The sequence below is a fragment of the Lipophrys pholis genome, assembly GCF_963383615.2.
Source record: "Lipophrys pholis genome assembly, chromosome: 4".
Taxonomy (NCBI): Eukaryota; Metazoa; Chordata; class Actinopteri; order Blenniiformes; family Blenniidae; genus Lipophrys; species Lipophrys pholis.
Window position 1 is genome coordinate 4,487,586 of NC_137637.1, and position 20,426 is coordinate 4,508,011.

Here is a 20,426-nt window from a genome sequence, read left to right on the forward strand (position 1 = left end):
ATGACGTCAGCGGCTTGCCGCGCAGTGATGATGGCGGTGCGTGAACGCGCAGTAAAAGTAATGGCTGCTCTGGATCGGCGGGTGCCTAGCCTCGATGAATTCGTGGGTCAGAGCTGGACCGCCTGGGCCGACTGGGCCGGCGTGACGGCGGCGGAGGGTAAGGAAGCTTGTCGAAGCAAACACCGGCGGCCGTGAAGCCGTTTCGGCGAAGCGCCGTGGTTTATATTCGTGGAAACGGAGCGCGGAGCTAACCATGTTACCCAAACAAAGACCCTGCCGGGTCCTAGTGCTGGGTGGGTAACATGTCGCTCCCTGCCTCCTCCGGCTGCAGACAGCACCAATATCACCGATAGCGGGTAAAACACTGCCGCCGTGACGCCCGTTCGGCCGCTGGGAGCCGTGAAAGCGGCTGCCAGCGCCTAACGGAGGGGTCTCGTTTCCGTGCGGGCAGCCGGGTGGCGGTGGCATCAGAGCGGAAGGAGGCTGGTGGAGAGGACGGCTGGGCGAGCAACTTCTGGCTGAGGAGGCTAACAGGCTAACGGCTAGCAGAGGAAGCAGCCCAGCCGGACACGACGAGGCGGCAGCAGCAGCAGCAGACACCGGGTCTGGAGGAGAGCAGACACCGGGTCCGGAGGAGGAGTCAGGCTGCCGGCGGCCCAGCTGGCCCAGCCTTTCACATTAGCTACCGTTACCCTATGTTTTTTGGCTTCAGCCCCTCAGTCCCTCTCACAGTCCACCTGGCTGCCTCCCTCCTCTGCTCACTGTAACACCCCCGGGCCACAGGACACCCCAATGTGGCACTCCTCCCCCCGAAAAGTGCTCCTTCACTTCCCCACATTTTCAATATGCTGTTTGGCAAACCTCCAAGAGCCCCTCCATCTGTAACTATCAAATCAAGTCTTCCTCCTCCATCAGCCTGCCGTGGCTGGTGGCAAGCTGTGGCTGAATAAAACTCAGGTCAGCTGCACACATTGGAGACTCACTCTGTTCATGTAGGGTCAAGCTGAAGGCCTGTGAATGTGTATTATATGTCCAGTGGGTTGATTCCTCTTGTTGCAAGTGTACAGGTTTTGGAAACAGCAGATCATCACGGCTTGTTGAGCATGTGTGTGATATGTCATGTTTCAGGGCCCAATTTGGACGATTGCAGCAAGAATGGCAAGAAGGCTGCAGAAGCTATGTCGCTCAGTAAAGAGGGTAAGTGTGCACACCACCAACATCCACACGATGAGAGTCTCTGGTTTTGGATCTGTCAATGCATGAAAACACGACCGATACATGTACATGTACAGACCTGTTGGCCGAATGAGCTGCGCTCGCACTCTCTTAGCTGTGGTGATGCAATGAAGCTGAGGCTTTGCAGGGAATTGGGCACCTTCTGGGCAGCCACAGCTGAGCCGTCCAGTAGACACACCTTCTGTGTGTGAATGCGTCACAGCATGGTATGACGACTCAAAAGAATTGCCTATATGTGTGTTCACCTTCTCACACTGTCAGATTGTATCTACATCACTTTGCACTAACATGACGGAGGAAACTGAGCAGGAGTTTTTCTGTGAGTTTACATGTTCTGGAGGATTTGTTGCAGCTGATGGCAGCTCACAGGAGAGGTTGACATTACATCACAGGGAGAACACAGAGACACACATGTTCACCAGCTATTTAGGGACACAAACTAACCTGACACTAAATGACCCAGTGAAAGGCCCCAGGCCAGGGATTTTCTCTCTATGAGGCCTGATGCCAGTTACTGTAGCTGTGTATCTGCAAGACTGAGGTGATCTGACATGACTCCACACAGCAATAGTATAGTACAAAATATTATATTGCTGGGAAGGAAATTTTATGACAAACTTGGTATAAAGAACATAAAGCATTGTTTCCATAACCACTGTAGTTTTATTAACATAGACGTTTGTGCCAGCATTTGTATTTGACAGTGAATAATTTTACTTATCAAGCTTGAACAAAGGAATTAACATCTGCTTCAAGCAGCAGAAAACTCACACAAGAGTCCAGGAAATCCAGGATAAACTTTAAAGACATTTTTGTGGTAATGTCCATGTAGAAATGTGTTCGAGAGTCTGCTCAGAAGCCTCCAGTTGGACAGTGGTATGGCTATCGGCTCTGTTTTAAAAATGGTTTTACATAAAGGCTCAAAAACGAGTCAGTTGTGAGTGGCTCCACCCGTCTGATGGATCATTCAGTCACACTCGGTTTGAGGAGGAAATCTTGCTCCATGTGTTTGAAGATGGCTTCATGAATGGCTTCCAGTCTGGAAGTGACGTCTGTGTCCATCATAAAACATTACCATTGGGATAAATATCAGGAAACACGAGCAGGGTGGTCCAAAAGAGCAACGTCTTTGTTCAGGAGGAAGTCGTTTGTCAGGCTGGCGTTAAGCCACAGAGTCCTCATTCAGGAAGGATTTCCACGGGAACATCTCCACACAACCAGCCTCTGCACAACGTGAATCTCCATTGTTCTGTTGAATGAAGAAGAACCTCCTTTCCTCCACTGTGCTGCAGAGAAAACATGCAGGAGGATCTTCTCGTCATTTCAGTAATGTCGGAAGCCATCAGAACTGTCCAGGATAAACATTTTCGCATTGGAGGATAAACGTGGCCCTCGTGCGTTGCTCCTTTTGTCTTGTGACCGGAGACCTTTTGTAAAATGTCTTTCAGCTCTTCTGTCACTGATCCAAGCCAGGAGTTTCTGGGCTTCACTCGGCATCAGTCAGGCCTTTCAAGTCAAGAATCAGCCAACCTGTTGGGTCGTTTGACTCAGAGTGATGAAGTCTTTTTGTGACACACTCCTAAGTAAACATTTAAAATTGCTGCAGTGACGAAGCTTTGAGAGACCTTTGTCAACAATCCTTCTACATCCAAAGACAAACATTCTTTTTTACCATCAGGTGTTTCTGATGGAAACAGTTTAGCCGGTTTTTAGGCTACGATCTTAAACTTTAGTCCAGCTGGTGGACAGCCTGTTTCTCAGTTTTTGTTCCTGCTGGTTTTTGTGTATTTTGAAGCTGGACATACAGCCTGGCTTTGACCCACAGAAGGTGAAGACTTGTAGTTCCAGCTTGAACCAGGTCTACAGTGATAGAGACAGACTTCCCCTTCTTTTTTCTCTGTGACCTTTGACCACATCAGCATGCAGTACTGAAGCAGTGTGAAGGATCTGATGGTGATTTGGGCCTGAAGGAAAAAGCTTTGTGTTTACTCTGGCGCCCACAGATTGGAAAACACTGCATTTGAGTCCAGCTCGCTATGTTCAGTTTTAACATCAGACCAAACCTCGTGAAGAAAACTGTGCTGAAAGCATTTTTTTTTCAGTCATTATGGTGAAGACTCGCCAAGCGCTGACAACACGGAGAGAAGGAAGTTTGATGTCGAACTATACTAAAGCTGGTTTGGAGGTGGATATTTCCGCTGTGCCTGGCTTCTTGATTTAAAAGTCATGATTCCACCAACAAAGTGCACTTGAGTCTCCTGACTTGGGTTCAGTGGGAAAACTGCAGAAATGGTCAACAAAAAAGAGGATCTGAGCTGAGCTTTATTGTACAACTCCACCAGAGGAGATGCTACTAAGCAGGAGACGCAAGAACATGGCAGCTGTTTGTGGGCTGAAGGTTTTAAATAGCGAATGAACGTTTGGTTCTCAAAGTTGGGTTAGAAGCAGAAATAATAGATTAAACATCACAATTTGGTCCATGTCAGACAATTTGGTCAGAGCATCTCTAAACCTGCAAGTATTGTTGGGTTTTCTGGTCTGCAGTGGTCATTATCGAGCAAAAGTAGTGTGAGGAAGGGAAAGAGGTGACAAATGTTTTAAGAAAACACAAGATCTCATGTGAGCAAACACGATCTGATTCCATCAGTGGCCCAGTAGAGTCCACGCTTCAATAGTTCTGGGCTGTTCAGTGAGAAATGGAGACAGGTGGTTGTATTTTTATGGTTGACTGTTTGTTTCTTGATAAACCTGGACTCTTCTGAGGATGCACAAACCCAATCCATCAACAGGTCCAACATGTGTTCCCCTCACTGTGATTAGCTGATAAATATCTACATCCAGAGTTCTGCAAGTTTAATCAACCAAAGAGACATTTTCACCACTTTCCACTGAATACAATTCATCTGGAGCCAAAAACCATGGTCAACATTAAAAGTTGGAGAAATAGTTTTGCTCTCCATGCAGTGTTTTTTTTATATATAACATTTGTATAACCTTTCACAATTGAAAATATTTTATTATTATTATTTTAAGCTGCATTTAGTCATTTGGACTACTTTGGCTATTTTAGCTGGGTTTTTTCTTTTTAAATAAAGTCTGGGTTTTTTTAGCTTTTGGCTGTCTTTTCTTTTTAAGTAGATGTTTTAATCAGTCTTAGCTTTTCTTTTTTTATTAACCAGTTTTGCCTGTTTTGATTTTATCGACACCTTGGCAGCTTCTAGCCAGTTTTAACCTGTTGTAGCTGTTTTCCCCTTGACCTTTTCCTGTGGTTTTATGTTTTGGAGTGTTTCAGTAGTTTCTGAACTCATCTCAAAGCAGCAGGCAAAGTGTCAGTCAAAGTGAGTGAGTGTGTCTATGTTGAATTAAACTGTTTTCCTCTGAGTTATGAAATGTCACCTTGATTTACTCAGCTTGAAATAACTTTGCTAAAGTAACTTTCCTGTCTTTCCTCTTATCCTCTTATTTCTTCTTCCAGACATGTCCATCTTCGGCCTGTACCCCGGCCATGATGACTTCTACCTGGTGGTCTGCAGCCACTGTGGTCAAGTGGTGAAGCCGCAGGCCTTCGAAAAGCACTGCGAGCGGAGACATGGGCCTCTGGCCAAGCTGTACGCCCGCCTGCGATCTCCCACCCCTGCACCTCCGCCCCAGCAGAGACCCCACCACGGCCACTCGCCTTCTCACGGGACCAACACCACATCCACCCCCTCATGGGAGGGTCGGGCACAGGCAACAGGGCAGCTCCGGGCTGCTCCGCCCTCTCCTTCCACCCCACCACAGTACAGACACTCCAAGAACTCCAAGGATGGAGTACGGTAAGCACAGCTCAAATATGTCCCACTGAAACCATCAGAGTAGTTAAACAGGAGAAACTGCTCAAATTGCTTGAGATCTAAATCCAGCAAAAATAGATGATTAAAGGTAAAACTGCTAGGAACGGCTGCAGGTTTTGTCTTCTTACTGTAAACAATACTTTTAAGGGATGTTTCCTGAGATGTGCTCTCATCAGTACTCCACCAGTCAAACTGCATCCTGTGAGGATGTTTTTATTTGAGCGTGATGTCATCAGGTGGCAGGTTGGCTGACCCCCCCCCCCCCCCCCCCCCCCCCCCCCCCCGCTCGTGGCTTCACTTCACACAGTTCGCAGTCGGAGCTGCAGGGGCGTTGAGGGTGGAAGTAGCATCCTAGCAACCTTTTCTTTGATCTCGGAGGACTTCTTGGCGATAGTGGAGGCCTCGAGGTTAGAGAGGTGAACTAGAGATCAGAAGTTCGCAGGTTTGAATCACTGAGCACGACCCTTGACCGCTGCTGCTCCCTGGGTTCTGCACTGTGGCAGCCCACTGCTCCTTGCAGTAACTTATACTTAAGGTTAACACTGAATAGACTGGGTTAAATGCAGAGAAGGAATTTCCCCAACGTCATCAATAATTGCTTTCTGAGAAGAGTGTAGTTTTTTGTTGTTTTGTTTTCTTCTGGAGTTATCTTGACCTGCTCCTTCCTGTCTCTTCATCACACAGACATTCCCCGTTGGAGAAGTCCTCCCACAGCAGCCACACGGAACTGTCGCTATTCAAGCAGCCGCCGCCTCTGGAGCCTCCCATCAGCTCTCCTCCCCCGTCACTCAGAGACCCTCCGTGGCCGCACGGAGGCACTCCGCCCGGCCGACCGTCCCCCAGCGACAGGCACCCCATGCAGAGGAAAGACCCCTCCCAGCCTCCGGTGCCGCCGGGCCACCGAACCCCCCGGCCATACAACAAAGTGGCCTCCAGTAAGTACAGCAGAAGAGCAGGCAGATTGAAAGATGTGTGGCGTTCTATCCCTCATCAATATTCGTCGATATTGCGATTCGATGTTCCTCATCTGGGGTCAACTCTGAGTCTGAAAACCAACTCTGTAGTTGTCAATAATTCATGAAAAGTAAAATTCAGCCCCCAAGTATTTCTGAATTTGATAATGAGAGATATAATGCTCCTAAAAAACTACAAAGTTCTTGTGACTTTTAAAACAAGTTTTATTCAAAATAACAACAGGTCTTGTACATACGGAGGACTACAGTAAATATTTGGATGCTCCAGCTTGTCTTCTAACGTGGACATTTATTCAACCATACCAATCCGAAAAAGTATTTGTCAAATTTATTGTTTGTGTCTCAATAATCTGTCGAGTCCCTGAAATCAAAAGCAGCTTTCATAGTTTCCTCAAGATTTCCTGACTGTTAACTCACCACTTCTCATTGTAATGTGTTCAGATTCCATTTACTGGACATTTATAGCCGGTAAAATGCAAAAGAAAGGGTCCTTTTGTTTGAAAGAAAAAGTTACACATTTTTCTTCTTTTTAAAAAGCAGTACGTAGGTACAACTCAATTCATTTACTAGTTTGAAGTCAGATATTCTTTAGGCAAACTTTGGCTATTTTAAGTGATCCAAACACCAAGAGGTTGGGCCGACAGTTGAACTTCATTGATCTTATTCTGATGTTTTACTGTCTAGAAGACAATCTAGTTTCCTCAGACATAGAAACAGACACAATGTGACTGAAAGCGAGAGCTCATTGAGCAGTCTTTAGTGAGCACTTCTGGTTAAAACACTGGTTAAAATGAAGTGGGTGTTATTCTGTCCCAAACTCTTGTCATCAACAGTTTGTCTGTTTGGATCTGGTTCGGTCCAACGCTATGCGATTATAGAAAGTGAGTTTCAGAAGCTGATGTGATGTTCTGTGTGTCTTCAGAGAGGGAGTGTGACCTGGACAAACACTGCGGCGTCCTCGACCCGGACAGGAAGAAAGTGTGCACGCGCCTCCTCACATGCAATGTAAGACACACACAGATGCACGCACACTTGTTGTTTACTTGCCTCAGATTTGCTCTTGTTCAGTTTCCTCTGTGTTTTAAAGTTTCTCTAAATCAGAAGTTTGCAGCTTTCACTAAATTATATTCAAAGATTAAAAAAAAATAAAAAATATTTATTCTTTTTTCCACATCAGCTCTCTGTAACGAATCAAGAAAATTATCTTGCAGCTCAAGATGAAACGTGAAAAATAGTTTGTACTAAAAAACTAACACATTCTGACATTTCATTAAATGCGGAAAGCCATTCACTCTGATTCACGTGTGGTATTCACTGTTATACGGAGTAAAACTCTTTGTTCTACCTGAACTGTGTTCTATTTATTTTAAAGGTTAAACATTGAATCATTGAAATTACTCTTTTGGTCATGAAAGTTGCAGATCTCCGAACTACACACCCCTGAGTTTGTGTGTCATCTTCATTCCTCTGACACCAGCGAACAGATACTGTGATCAGATCAATTAGTTAAAGTAGTGGACACGTCATAACTTTGCTGCTAACTGTAGGTACAGGAGGAGGTTTCTGGTCCCGTTAAACGTATGATTGAAACGTCATATTATTTCTGACTGTCACACGTCAGTGAGCCGTCTCAATGAAAGACTTTCTGAGCCATTTAATCTCTGAGGATTGAGTGAAATGTGCAGCAAGTATTCCGAGTCGTTGGTCTGTGGTGGAGCACGACGTCTGTACCGGTCCCAGCCTTTACATGCAAAGGTTTGAACTGAATTTTATATTCACATGCTTCAAATCCTGAGTGAACTGTGATGCTGATTGTTTGTCTGAATCTGAGATCTTCCAGATGTCATCTGCTGCTTTTTTACTTTAGAAATTGAAATTCAAACAGCAGTTTCCCAAATGTCACCAGCGCCCTGCTTGAACTTCAACCTGCATGTGTTTGTAACGTGTGCACATTTCTCTGTTTGTTGGGGAAGGACTGCAGTGATGGGAGATGTTTTCATTAACAAACTGAGCTGTAGCTGCTAATGCTATCGGCTCTGAAGAAGTTAAACGTGTTTATTTTGAACATAAATACCGCAAACAATAAAAACAATGCTCGAATAGGACCAGGAAGAAGTAAATACAGTAAATGATAAACGGGGATTTCTGCAACAGTTCGTCGCTGGAGTTCCCTTAAACTGTAATGCTCCTTACCATCTTTGACTGATTTTGTGGTCCAGTATCACACCCAGAAATACAGTTTTTCAATAATAACATTATCAGTCTTGATTTGAACTTCAGTGTCTATTCTACAATTTCCAAATATCGTGCATTTAGTTTTGTTAAAATGGTCAAAAACCACCTCTTTAATTAACCAGTTATGTTGAGATTTCTTTTAAAAATCGCTGTAAATTCTCCCCAGAGCAGAAAATGTTTGCAAAACGGAACAAATCTTAGTTTCTAAAAATTTACATATGTCATTTATGTATAAAATAAACAGTTTTTGGCCCAACACTGATCCCTGGGGTACACCGAATTGATAGTTCCACAAGCTGATTTGTTCTCTCCCATTTGTACAAACTGCCGCCTTTCTCGTCAATACTTTTTTAACCAGTTCAGTACCGTTTCCCTGATACCACAACTCTCCTATCTTTCTAGTGATATATTATAGTTAATGGTGTCAATCTTTTTTATTTAAATCAATGATTATTTCTATTGAGTATTTTTTTCTTGTCAATACTATTTGCGATCTCTTTGAGTGAAATTAGTGCAAGGGAAGTTGAGCTGTTTTGTCTCTTAACTCGTCTTTCAATGATTTGCTGTGAAGTTTTCCAGTATCTTGGAGAACTGTGAAAGTCAGAATGTGTGAATGAGCTGACAGTTGAATCTTGGTACTCTCCAGCCACACGCTCACAAAGTAACATGTTGTTAAGATGAATCTCAGGACAATTTCCCTGAAATGGCCGTGAGAAGGAGCTGATGCCGGTGGCACTGAGACAAATGAAGCCTCCCTGAAGGAGCTCGGTGGGAGAAAACGGTGATGACTGTGAGATCAGAGATGTCTGGAAACGGCACCCACTGACAGTGAGCGGTGAAAATGGCTCCCAGCACAGGAAGAGGCCTTATATGGTGTGTGCAAAGGAGGAAGTCAGTGTGAGAGGCCACATCCAGGCAGAAGAGAGACAGGATGACCTGATTACCAGGAAACAACGGGAGAGCGGTGCAGAGAGCAGCTGGGTGTACCTGCAGCTCGCGTTGTGTCCTGTTCAGCCGGCAGCAGCTCACGTTACAGACAACACTCCTCAAACTCACTGTCAGGTGAAGCAGATCCAAACGCTGTCATACTGCTGCTCTTACAATGTTCACCTCATTAGACATTCAGCTGATTAATGCAGAATAAACTCCAGTCAAAAAAGATAGATTCTGTAACTTACATGTTACAAAATCACACTGCTTCCATTCAATGGAACGAAAGAGGACTTGCATTTATACATAATGTTGTCAGATCAATAATTTGAGAGCACCGTGGTTTTTCAACGCTAGGTGGCACTGTTGTAATCTACTCGAGCCAGTTTGCACCCACCTGGATAACAAGCATCAGAAAACACATTTTATTTGATGGATTCCTTCCAACTACACATTTATTTTCTGCCTCATGAAGCTTCTTTTTATTCATTTACACACAAACTGTTTTTCTAAGATTCTTCGGTCCCCCCAGTTGAAGTAAAGAAAGGTTGAATACTTGATTCAGTAAAATTGGAGTCTCCTGCAGCTGAAAAGTGTCGAGTTTCCAAAGTCTCCTTTTGTTAAGATAACCATGATTAAATCCAAATAAAGAAAAGTCTCAGAGGAAAATCGAGAGTTAAGTTATTTCACTGACACTACTGGAAACAGGAAAAAGGCTAATAATACCAGAGCTTTTTTCCCCCCAAATGGCTTAAAAGGAGAAATTGCCAACATAGTTAATAATGGTTAAATGGGTTGAAAACAGCTTTTAAACTTGGAGCTAAATTGACTGCTACAAACAGAAAAACAGACAAACAGCTAAAATGGAAAAGTGTGGATGTAAGAGTCAAATATGCATAAAACAACCCCAAAGTGCAAAATGACTAAATCCTTTAAAAATGGTAGGTAAGTCAAGTTTTTAAAAAAGGCTAAATGGTATAAAATGTTTGCTATAATGAATTGTAGTTATGGAACTTCATAAATTCAATGTAAAGATCATTTTAACTATTAAAACTTTTTCAGCCGCGTCCTCTTTATTTTAAAGTTTAAACGTGATAACTTTTCGTTGCAAAAATAACTCCTGGTCTTAAAAGTTTGAGTTTCTTCACTCTGTCCTTCACTCTGAGTCCACAGCAGACTCGTACGGCATTGATGCCTTATGGGTTACAACCAGATGACTGAACCTGATCAGAAGAGAAAAGTGTGAATCTGTCTCCCCCTGCTACGACTCAGCTTCTGTGTCGGTTTGTCACCACCTAAACATTAACGGCTTGTCCTCAGATCCACTCCATCCACCAGCGGAGGAAGGTGGCGGGCCGCAGCAAAAACTTCGACCAGCTGGTGGCGGAGCTGAAGACCAAGGTTCGAGAGAAGGGGGCCCAAGCTCTGGAGGGGGGCTCCTCCACAGGACGCTCCCCAAGCCCCGAGGCCCCCAGGGAACAAGCCGGCGCGCCACACTGCAGGAGACCCCTGGCCAGCCTCCCTGCTTTCAGGTGGAGATCACTGTTGCTCCCTCTTTGTGTCCATGCTGCACAGAAAGGGTTTGGCTATAAGAAAAAGTTTCGAATCAATGTGAGCAGAGCACCAAACACAGAGCAAAGGAAGGTTAAATACTTCATTCACACCTCTGTAGGGTCCAAAGTGCTTCTGTGAAATGCTTCTCATAAATGCAACATTAAACTGCAGCTTTAACTTCACCTCCAGGATCGCTGCTCTTCATTCTTAGATTCATCCCAAACATGTGAAAGTAGTTTTCATATGAATACAAGTTAACAAGCTAATGATGCTGCAGAAATCTACACTGGACTGAGGGCTGCTGACTTTAAAATTGATGACAAAATGTGGTGAAATTGTTATTTTACAACATGACCTTGGGAACAGTAGCATTATTTAAGCGCTGTGTCTGTAAACTAACATCTGGACTCAAGCAGGATCTCACATGTTTTACAATGACCAACATCTTTTACAAAGCTGTCGCTGCACAACTGAAACAGCTAAACATAGGTGAAACGGCTCATAAACGAATGACTAAACAGCTAACAATGATTACATTAGGGGCAATAATAGTTAAATGTCTACAAGATGGTTTAAAATAAGCTAAGATAGCTGGGAACAAGAATAATGATAGGAGAAATATTTAAAAACAGCAGGACAAATTAGATTGAAAGAGGAATAAAATGATTTTAGTGACATTTTCTAAATGTAACTTCTGATGCATAAACTGAAACTGACAGGAAGCACGTTGAAGGTTAAGCAGGCTGGTTTGATGGGGCCTCGCTTGACTCTAGGTTGTCTGTTTTCCAGCCGCTCTTCGACTGCCTCAGAGAGCGGCCCCGACGAGGAGAAGCAGCGACACGACGAGGCCAGTCTGCGAGCTCCCTCGCCGCTTGTCCACGGACGCATCTCCAGCGACGAGAGCGAGGCGGAGGCACCCGAGGAGCCCGCCGACTTCCCATCATCCACCTCGCATCCCAGACCAGTGGCGGTGAGAAGCTCCCACCAACTGCACACTGCCACGTCCCGCTTCTTCTGCTTTAGTCTTTTCCGCTCCTGTGTGAGCAGATGAACAGCAACAATTGAGGATCTCACGTTTGGTCTCTGTAGGTCTGCTCCTTCGGCAGCCACTCGATGGGGCACGGCATCTACACGTTTGACCGGAGGCTCCATCACCTGAGGTCGGCTCTCAGCAGCATGCTGGAGCAGCACATCAGCGCCCATCTCTGGAAGTAAGAAACCTCAAGGAGAGATGTCCTTCTTTTGTAGACACTTTTTTGAATTTTCAATTTTGTAACATTCACTGTAAGTAAACACAAATAAAAGCCACTATTTTTTAATATCCTGAGGAAAATACTGAAATGAAGAAACGGACATCAATGAAAACTAGACATGGGACGAAATTTTCACTGGAGATCCTCGTCTTTAGACACCACATGGGATCAGTTTCCTGTAAAGAAAAGACATTTCCAAGAAGTTTTGTCAAAAACAAAACAGAAATGTAATTATCAAATTTACAGTGTTAAAAAAACAAACGTCAAAAGACACAGAAGTTTTTTTTTCACCCTGTGATTTAGCAGATTAGAGGACAAAGTATTTGCTAGCAGCTTGAATTCTTCCAACTGTTCAACATAATCGGCGTCATTGTGTCAAACAAAACAAATTAAATAAAATTTCATCAGTCTGAAGAATGAAAGTGGAGATTAGAAAAATGTCTAAATATCAGCAGATGTTGTTTAAATGTTTAAAACTGTTTAAAGAGACAGTAAAGCTGTGTCTGAATGTTGGTGTGAGCTGTAGTGTAGTGTGTGCTTTAGTTTTAGTCAGGACTAATGTCTTCTGCAAACTGAACAAACATCCGTGAATCTCAGAAATATGTGTTTTTTGGTACAAAAATAAGTAATAAAGTTCAGTGTTCTCATGAAGTGTTTAGAAGTTTGTGAATAAAGTTTCCCGGATGATGATTGTGTTTCTAATTTCTCACCAGGAAAATACCTCAGGCTACCGACCTTCAGTCTCCACCTTCTTCAGCCAAGACCATCACACCGTCATGCACGTCCTCCACAGGCTCCGCCTCCTCGTTACACCCGAAGGTCCGCACAGGAAGTCACATCAGCTCCTCCCTCAAAACCGCTTCGTCCTTGTCTTCTTCCAGCCGCAGTCCAGGCCGGCCGTCCCCCGGCGTTCCTTCGGAGAACTCCGGCGGCGGTGGTGGCATTAGCGGTGGCCATGCGGGGTCTCCGGGGAAGCCGGCGGCGGTGCGTCAGACCGCATCTTCGAAGAATCCGGTAGGACGTCCCAGTAAGCAGATGCTGAAGCTGCGGGAGGAGGCGGCCACGGCGGCCGCGCTGCGCAAACGCAAAGCGCCGTCCCAGGAGGGAGAGCACTCAGGCCCCGACAGGAACTGCATCATCCCCCAAGACCGGGGCCGCCTGCCCTCCACTGCTCCCTCCTCCTCCTCCTCCTCCTCCTCATCCTCCTCCAAAAATCACCCCCCTCCCCCTCTCCCACACGGACAGACCAATGGCACGCTCTCTCCCAGCAGCAAGCCCCGCCCACAGCCCTCCCCCTCGGAGTCCCACTCGCCAGCCGCCAAAGGGATGTGGACTTACAAAAAGACTCATCCCCCTCTGGGCCACTCCTCGCCCCTCGACCCCTCCCCCACCACCAACTCCCACAGCCGTATCGGCGTGGGGGACTCAGGACTGCACGGGCCGGGCAGCACCAGGGCCTTCGAGCACCAGGGGCTGGTGAAGAAACGGAAGGGGGGCAGCATGGAGGAGCACTCGCCTTCCTCCAAACCCACAGCTCACCGTCTGCCCCCCCCCTCTTCATCCTCCTCCTCGTCCTCCAGCTCTGCCACATCTGCCCCCCCTCGCTCCAACTTCTACCCCTGGAAGGACAGTAAGAGTGGAGGGCTCGCTGGGGGCGTGGAGAAGAAACTGGGCACACAGAAGGTGAGTCTGGGGGGGAAAACATTTCATCTCGACACAACTCACATCAGTCTAGAATCTCCTCCAGTCGCTCTGCTGCTGGAGGACAAAACGAAGCAGCGCAAACTCAAGTGGAAATAAAGTCATTTTATTGTTTTAGTGTTCCACACTTGGTAGAGTTCTCACTGTGTTTACTGCTGCAGATCAACACCTGAGTCCGTATGAATCTCAAACCAGAAGAAACAGGTCCATTATGCAGACTCACAGAGCATGAGGGAGAAACGGGAGACATGTGGAAGACGGTGCATCATCTGCACACACTGTAAACAAAGCATAAATACAGTACAGGCACACACACACACGTTCAGTCCCGTACACACTGCCACCGTGCGCCTGCCTACACCAGTCCAGATATTGTGTAAATCCAATATGTTATATATATATATATATATATATATATATATATATATATATATATATATATATATATATACAGTACAGACCAAAAGTTTGGACACACCTTCTCATTCAAAGAGTTTTCTTTATTTTCATGACTATGAAAATTGTAGATTCACACTGAAGGCATCAAAACTATGAACTAACACATGTGGAATTATATACTTAACAAAAAAGTGTGAAACAACTGAAAACACGCCTTATATTCTAGGTTCTTCAAAGTAGCCACCTTTTGCTTTGATTACTGCTTCGCACACTCTTGGCATTCTCTTGATGAGCTTCAAGAGGTAGTCACCTGAAATGGTCTTCCAACAGTCTTGAAGGAGTTCCCAGAGATGCTTAGCACTTGTTGGCCCTTTTGCCTTCACTCTGCGGTCCAGCTCACCCCAAACCATCTCGATTGGGTTCAGGTCCAGTGACTGTGGAGGCCAGGTCATCTGGCGCAGCACCCCATCACTCTCCTTCTTGGTCAAATAGCCCTTACACAGCCTGGAGGTGTGTTTGGGGTCATTGTCCTGTTGAAAAATAAATGATGGTCCAACTAAACGCAAACCGGATGGAATAGCATGCCGCTGCAAGATGCTGTGGTAGCCATGCTGGTTCAGTATGCCTTCAATTTTGAATAAATCCCCAACAGTGTCACCAGCAAAGCACCATCACACCATCACACCTCCTCCTCCATGCTTCACGGTGGGAACCAGGCATGTAGAGTCCATCCGTTCACCTTTTCTGCGTCGCACAAAGACACGGTGGTTGGAACCAAAGATCTCAAATTTGGACTCATCAGACCAAAGCACAGATTTCCACTGGTCTAATGTCCATTCCTTGTGTTCTTTAGCCCAAACAAGTCTCTTCTGCTTGTTGCCTGTCCTTAGCAGTGGTTTCCTAGCAGCTATTCTACCATGAAGGCCTGATTCACACAGTCTCCTCTTAACAGTTGTTCTAGAGATGTGTCTGCTGCTAGAACTCTGTGTGGCATTGACCTGGTCTCTAATCTGAGCTGCTGTTAACCTGCGATTTCTGAGGCTGGTGACTCGGATGAACTTATCCTCCGCAGCAGAGGTGACTCTTGGTCTTCCTTTCCTGGGGCGGTCCTCATGTGAGCCAGTTTCTTTGTAGCGCTTGATGGTTTTTGCGACTGCACTTGGGGACACTTTCAAAGTTTTCCCAATTTTTCGGACTGACTAACCTTAATTTCTTAAAGTAATGATGGCCACTCGTTTTTCTTTACTTAGCTGCTTTTTTCTTGCCATAATACCAATTCTAACAGTCTATTCAGTAGGACTATCAGCTGTGTATCCACCTGACCTCTGCACAACACAACTGATGGTCCCAACCCCATTTATAAGGCAAGAAATCACACTTATTAAACCTGACAGGGCACACCTGTGAAGTGAAAACCATTTCAGGTGACTACCTTTTGAAGCTCATCAAGAGAATGCAGTGTGTCCATAGCAGTAATCAGAGCAAAAGGTGGCTACTTTGAAGAACCTAGAATATAAGGTGTGTTTTCAGTTGTTTTACACTTTTTTGTTAAGTACATATTTCCACATGAGTTAATTCATTGTTTTGATGCCTTCAGTGTGAATCTACAATGTCAATAGTCATGAAAATAAAGAAAACTCTTTGAATGAGAAGGTGTGTCCAAACTTTTGGTCTGTACTGTATATACATATATGTATTATATCATATCACAAAGAACCAAAACTATTTTCAGTTTGAGTTCAGTTGTAGAAACAGAGTGACTTTTGATGGAGGGTGAGAGGGGAAGACACTGAAAATAAGCTCATAGAAAAAGAGAAGAAACCGCAGAAAGGGACACGAAAAGGAAAATATAAATATAGGCTCAAAACTAGCTCTTTTTGTTTTAACAAATATATTTATTGGATTTTCACAGGAAAACCTTGAACATTGCCAATAAAACAAAAGACAACAAGAATCGATGGACATCTTTCTTCTCATTCAGTATCCATCATTCAAACTTAAGATCGGGCTTTTCACTGGGGAGTTTAAAGTACAAGGTGTGTGATGGTCTGTCACCAAAGACACAAAAAAATCAGCAATGGCAAATGAATAAAGAATAGAAAATATATAAATTGAATAGAAATATCTGTTCCTGAACTTTGCCTCCGTTACTATGTTTAAATTGTTATATACCTTCAAGATGGATTTTTACAAGTCATCAGAAAATATAAAACTGTCAATCAGCGGTTCTGTGACAACGTGACACTTTGAGTTACTGATGCTTTTCATCCAGTTAGGCAACCACATTGACACTTTATGTGGATGTTTTGATTTCCAATGTAGAATAATAAGATTCTCCTGAAAGCAACAATATTTTTATCTATTCCCTAACAGGGAGAAATTGAGCTAATCCAGCTTCGGAAAAGTAAACTCGCTGTAGCTGCGTTTACTTGATCACTTTGTTGTCATTCAGATCGAATTCTTCCCGATGAAAACATTAGACATGAACACTGAATAAAATAATGGGAATATTGTGCCCGTTTATACTGAGATGAGATCCGAATTTCTTCAGTGGATCTATCCCATAATGCTTTGCACTGTGACATTTGGGGTCTGTGACATGAGCACAGTGGAATTCAAAACACCCAGTTGCGTGTGTTTTGAAGAAAACATAGACGTGTGTACGTGGTCACGCCCTGACATCACATACAAAGATCAGAGTGTAGGAAATAATCCCATGAACTGTTTACACGGACCGTGATCGGATCAAAACCCGGACTACGCAACCGGCGACGATCAAAACTTCAATCGGATGTGGACTTTCACGCTGATTAATTTTGGTCCCTGTAACCACAGCTAATGACAGGATGTCACACACTTTTACCAAAGTTTAGTTTATACATTGACAGTTTGCCAAATCCCTCCAAGGCCTGGACAAGGTGGGTCCACTTAAGATCAGGTTAGAGACAAATAGTAAATTGTCTACATATGGTGATAATCTGCTCTGCTCCTTGCTGTTAATTAAACTTCTAGAAGATAACGATTTACTTGTCCTGGGTAGAGGCTCTGGGCTTATAGTGCCGACATTAATGGGCAGATCTGATGACTCCTCCTTCACAACTGAAAGAGTGAATCGCATCACGCGTTGTAGTTTCTAGGTGTAGAGCTAGCGCCTCGGCCAGAATGTTTCCATCACAATTCAGGAGAGAAATGCGTCGATACGAACTGCACTCTGGATGATGTTTCCCCTGCTGCCCAGCCACACCAGCTAGTTTCCCTCTCTGCATCGTCACCATTGCATCAATGGTTTCTAGCTGCCATCATGGGAGTTCAGTCTCAGTTCTATGAATTGTGCTGTAGATTTTGGAAAAAAAATATCCCAAATCAATACCGTCACTTTGATTCTGATTTCTATTAGTTTAAGTAGAACGAGGCAAATGTTTTGGATTTCTCCTGGATTGAGAGGAGACTCATCACCTGGCTTCCTGGCCTGGGGAGAAACATTTCGGTTTGAGTTGGCAGATGAATGGAGGAAGAAAACCTGTAGGTCAAATGATTCAGGTGGAAGTCCAACACTCGACTCTTTAGACGAGACAGACTCCAGAGATCTGCAGCTTTGTGCTTCTACAAACTACTGATTCGGCGTTTAATCCAAAATCACTTGGATTTTCTTTCCACTGTATAGTCATGCACTGCTTTGTGTTGCTTAAAACCCCAATGAAACACTTTTTCACTCTTTTCACACCTACACCGAGGATTCAACCATCGTTATGGTGATGTTCACTCTCACATGCTCCTTCCTGCCAAAGAACAACTGAATCGATGAGTTCAGGTGTAGGAAGCTTCATAACTAAAACCTTTTTGATGTCTAGTCCAACCTTATGAGCGGTTATCTTTATAGCTTGAACTTGTCAGAAGTGAAACCCGTCATCTGTCCTCTTCAGACCAGCAGGACATGTGAAGTTTTCCTGTCTCATTCTGAGCTGCTGCTTTTCACTCTGCTCAGTAATTCACTCTTTAAGCTGCAGTGTGTGAAAGTCCAGACGTAAGAAAAGAAAGTAAACGCGTATGTTGCTGTGGCTGCTTCTGCTGAGAGTTGAAGCTCAAACACAATCATCGACTCCAAAGCAGTACAAAGTACCAGACAGTACATGAAAATGCATGTACATTTTCCATAGAACACACAGCCTTTATTCACACGGCTGATCCAATTTGAAACACAATACAACAAATCACTTGAATTTGTCCAAATCTGCCGTAATATGGAAGATGATAAATGTGTGATAAGCCGATCACCTTCAGATCTACTCAACATGAAATGTGTGTGAACTCTGACCTTCTGCTGTCAACAAACTAATGGCCAACGTTTCTTCTGTCTCGCAGCCAAAACTGCACCATTAAGTGTGCCTGCCTTACAAAAACCACTACGAGGAGCCAGCTCTGCTCAGCCCACCATGAGCCAACGAGAGAGAGAGAGAATGTGTGTGTGAGTGTATGTGTGTGAGAGAGCGAGTGAGTGAGTGTGTGTGTGTGTGTGTGTGTGTGTGTGTGTGTGTGTGTGTGTGGGGGGGGGGGGGGGACTGGAAGGGTTTGGGAGGATGAAAGTCAGAGTATGGATTTAGAAATACCTCAAGACCATCCGGTTATGCTGCTAAATTAAATATGTTGTTTATAAAAAGAAATTAAAAAAAGTCATTTTCACTCTTTGTCTCCCATCAGATGTTTGATCCGTGTTAAAGTGTGAATGTACAAGTAGAAACTTCTCAGGTAACTTCAACATTTCTGCTAAAATCTGAGTCTCCTGCCTTTCACTTCAGTCTCCTCTTGGTAAGATACCAGGATTAAATCCAAGTGAAGAAAAGTCTCGGAGGTAAATTAATTTACTTAAAAGCTTGAAGCTAAAACAGACGAAACTACCGGAAACAGATAAAACACACCTTTTTAAAATGACCATTCTAGCTGAAGCACAAGAGCAGGAAAACCAGGTGAAAATCCCCGAACCTTCAGAGTAAAGTAAACTTTATCACCTGTGTCATCTTGTTTTTCCAGCTTGATTTGGTGGGAAGTGGCAAAATCTAAGATCCGGTTCAGCTGCATTGCACCGAAATGTCAAATGTGATTTCTTGAAGAGAAGAATTGGAGCACATTCCCACCTCAGCAGGAGTCTCACACACTGTGGAACACACACTTTCACCCAATTCTGGCTGCTTTAACTAAGAAATCCAAACCATTTTTTGTGGTTTTTACACTTTGATTATAGTTGCAAAAATGAAGAAAAACAATACTTTTTCCAGGATTTTAACCCGTTAACTACTATTGTTTAGTAAATAATCTCCCTTGTGGTTTATGTAAAGTTCAGATTATTTTAGATTAATCCGGTAACCCTTAAAGTTTGACTTTATAGGAGTTTATGACCTTATTTTGCTCGAGGAGAGAAAGCAGAAATACCAGTCTACCAGCTCTCCGTGGCGTCGTCACCATCAGTGATGTAATGCTGGAATCAGATGAGAGGAATTCTCTCGTCACAGGAAGTTGGATTAGAGCCCGGGCTTCTTCTGAATTGTACCTTCATGTCATTTCACCAGGTCACAGGACTGAAGTGGTTTCGCGAGTTACACCGGAAGATTTTTTTCTTCCTGCAAAAAAAAAATCACTGATGGTCCAACAATTAATGTAAACAAACTGCTTTTTTACACTGCTGCAGCCTTGATGTGCAAACTGTTTACTAGGGTTAAGAGTGTCTTTGTTTTTGATGTTTGGCATTTTATATCCTGATCATGGGGATTCCTTTTTTGATGTCTTTTTTAAAGGATGGAATAATGCGGTTACGATAAAAATGATTGGACACAAAAATGTGTCGAATGTCCACAAGGGGAGTATTGTGATTAAACTTTTTTTTTTTGTCATTCATAATAGTCACTTTGTTAAAGAATGACCAAAAATAGACACATTCTCACCAACTTTGAGCTCATATGCATAAACAGTCAAAATTATGTGTAAAAATCAAAGCAAAAAACACAAACGTGTATGAGGGTTAAACAATTCAAACCATTTACCTGATATTTGTGATATTTATGAGTTGTGTTTGCCCACATCCTAAAAGTTTGTCAAATTCCAACCCATTAAATCAGCTCAGTGAAAATTAAGTGTGTGCTTCAATACAGAGGAACATTTTAAATTATAGTGTAAATCGACACTGCTGCTAATCATTATTTTAGAGGAAAGTGAAATGTAAAAATGGCATTTAAAGGTTTGGAAAATAAAATGTCAAATGGATTATAGTATTTGAAAACTCAGCAGAAAAATGAATCAAAAAATTTATTGGTACTAAA

At 43.8% G+C, this 20,426-nt stretch overlaps 1 protein-coding gene across 3 annotated transcripts; it reads left to right on the forward strand.

The window, feature by feature from the left end:
* atxn7l2a (ataxin 7-like 2a) lies at nucleotides 1-18,795 on the forward strand (the record flags this gene model as incomplete). Of its 3 annotated transcripts, none has more annotated exons than XM_080460947.1 (10): nucleotides 1-157; nucleotides 1,129-1,197; nucleotides 4,712-5,051; nucleotides 5,754-6,004; nucleotides 6,966-7,048; nucleotides 10,529-10,740; nucleotides 11,552-11,732; nucleotides 11,852-11,973; nucleotides 12,729-13,698; nucleotides 18,478-18,795. In XM_080460947.1, the coding sequence occupies 10 exons, from the start codon at nucleotides 1-3 to the stop codon at nucleotides 18,493-18,495; spliced, it is 2,403 nt and encodes an 800-aa protein (XP_080317073.1). In that variant the 3' UTR covers nucleotides 18,496-18,795. The 3 variants fall into 3 exon arrangements, with proteins under 3 accessions (XP_080317073.1, XP_080317074.1, XP_080317075.1); XM_080460948.1 differs by lacking the exon at nucleotides 1-157 and adding an exon at nucleotides 892-957 and having other exon boundaries at nucleotides 18,478-18,761; XM_080460949.1 differs by lacking the exons at nucleotides 1-157; nucleotides 1,129-1,197 and adding an exon at nucleotides 4,512-4,574 and having other exon boundaries at nucleotides 18,478-18,761.
* Nucleotides 18,796-20,426: the final 1,631 nt, after the last annotated feature.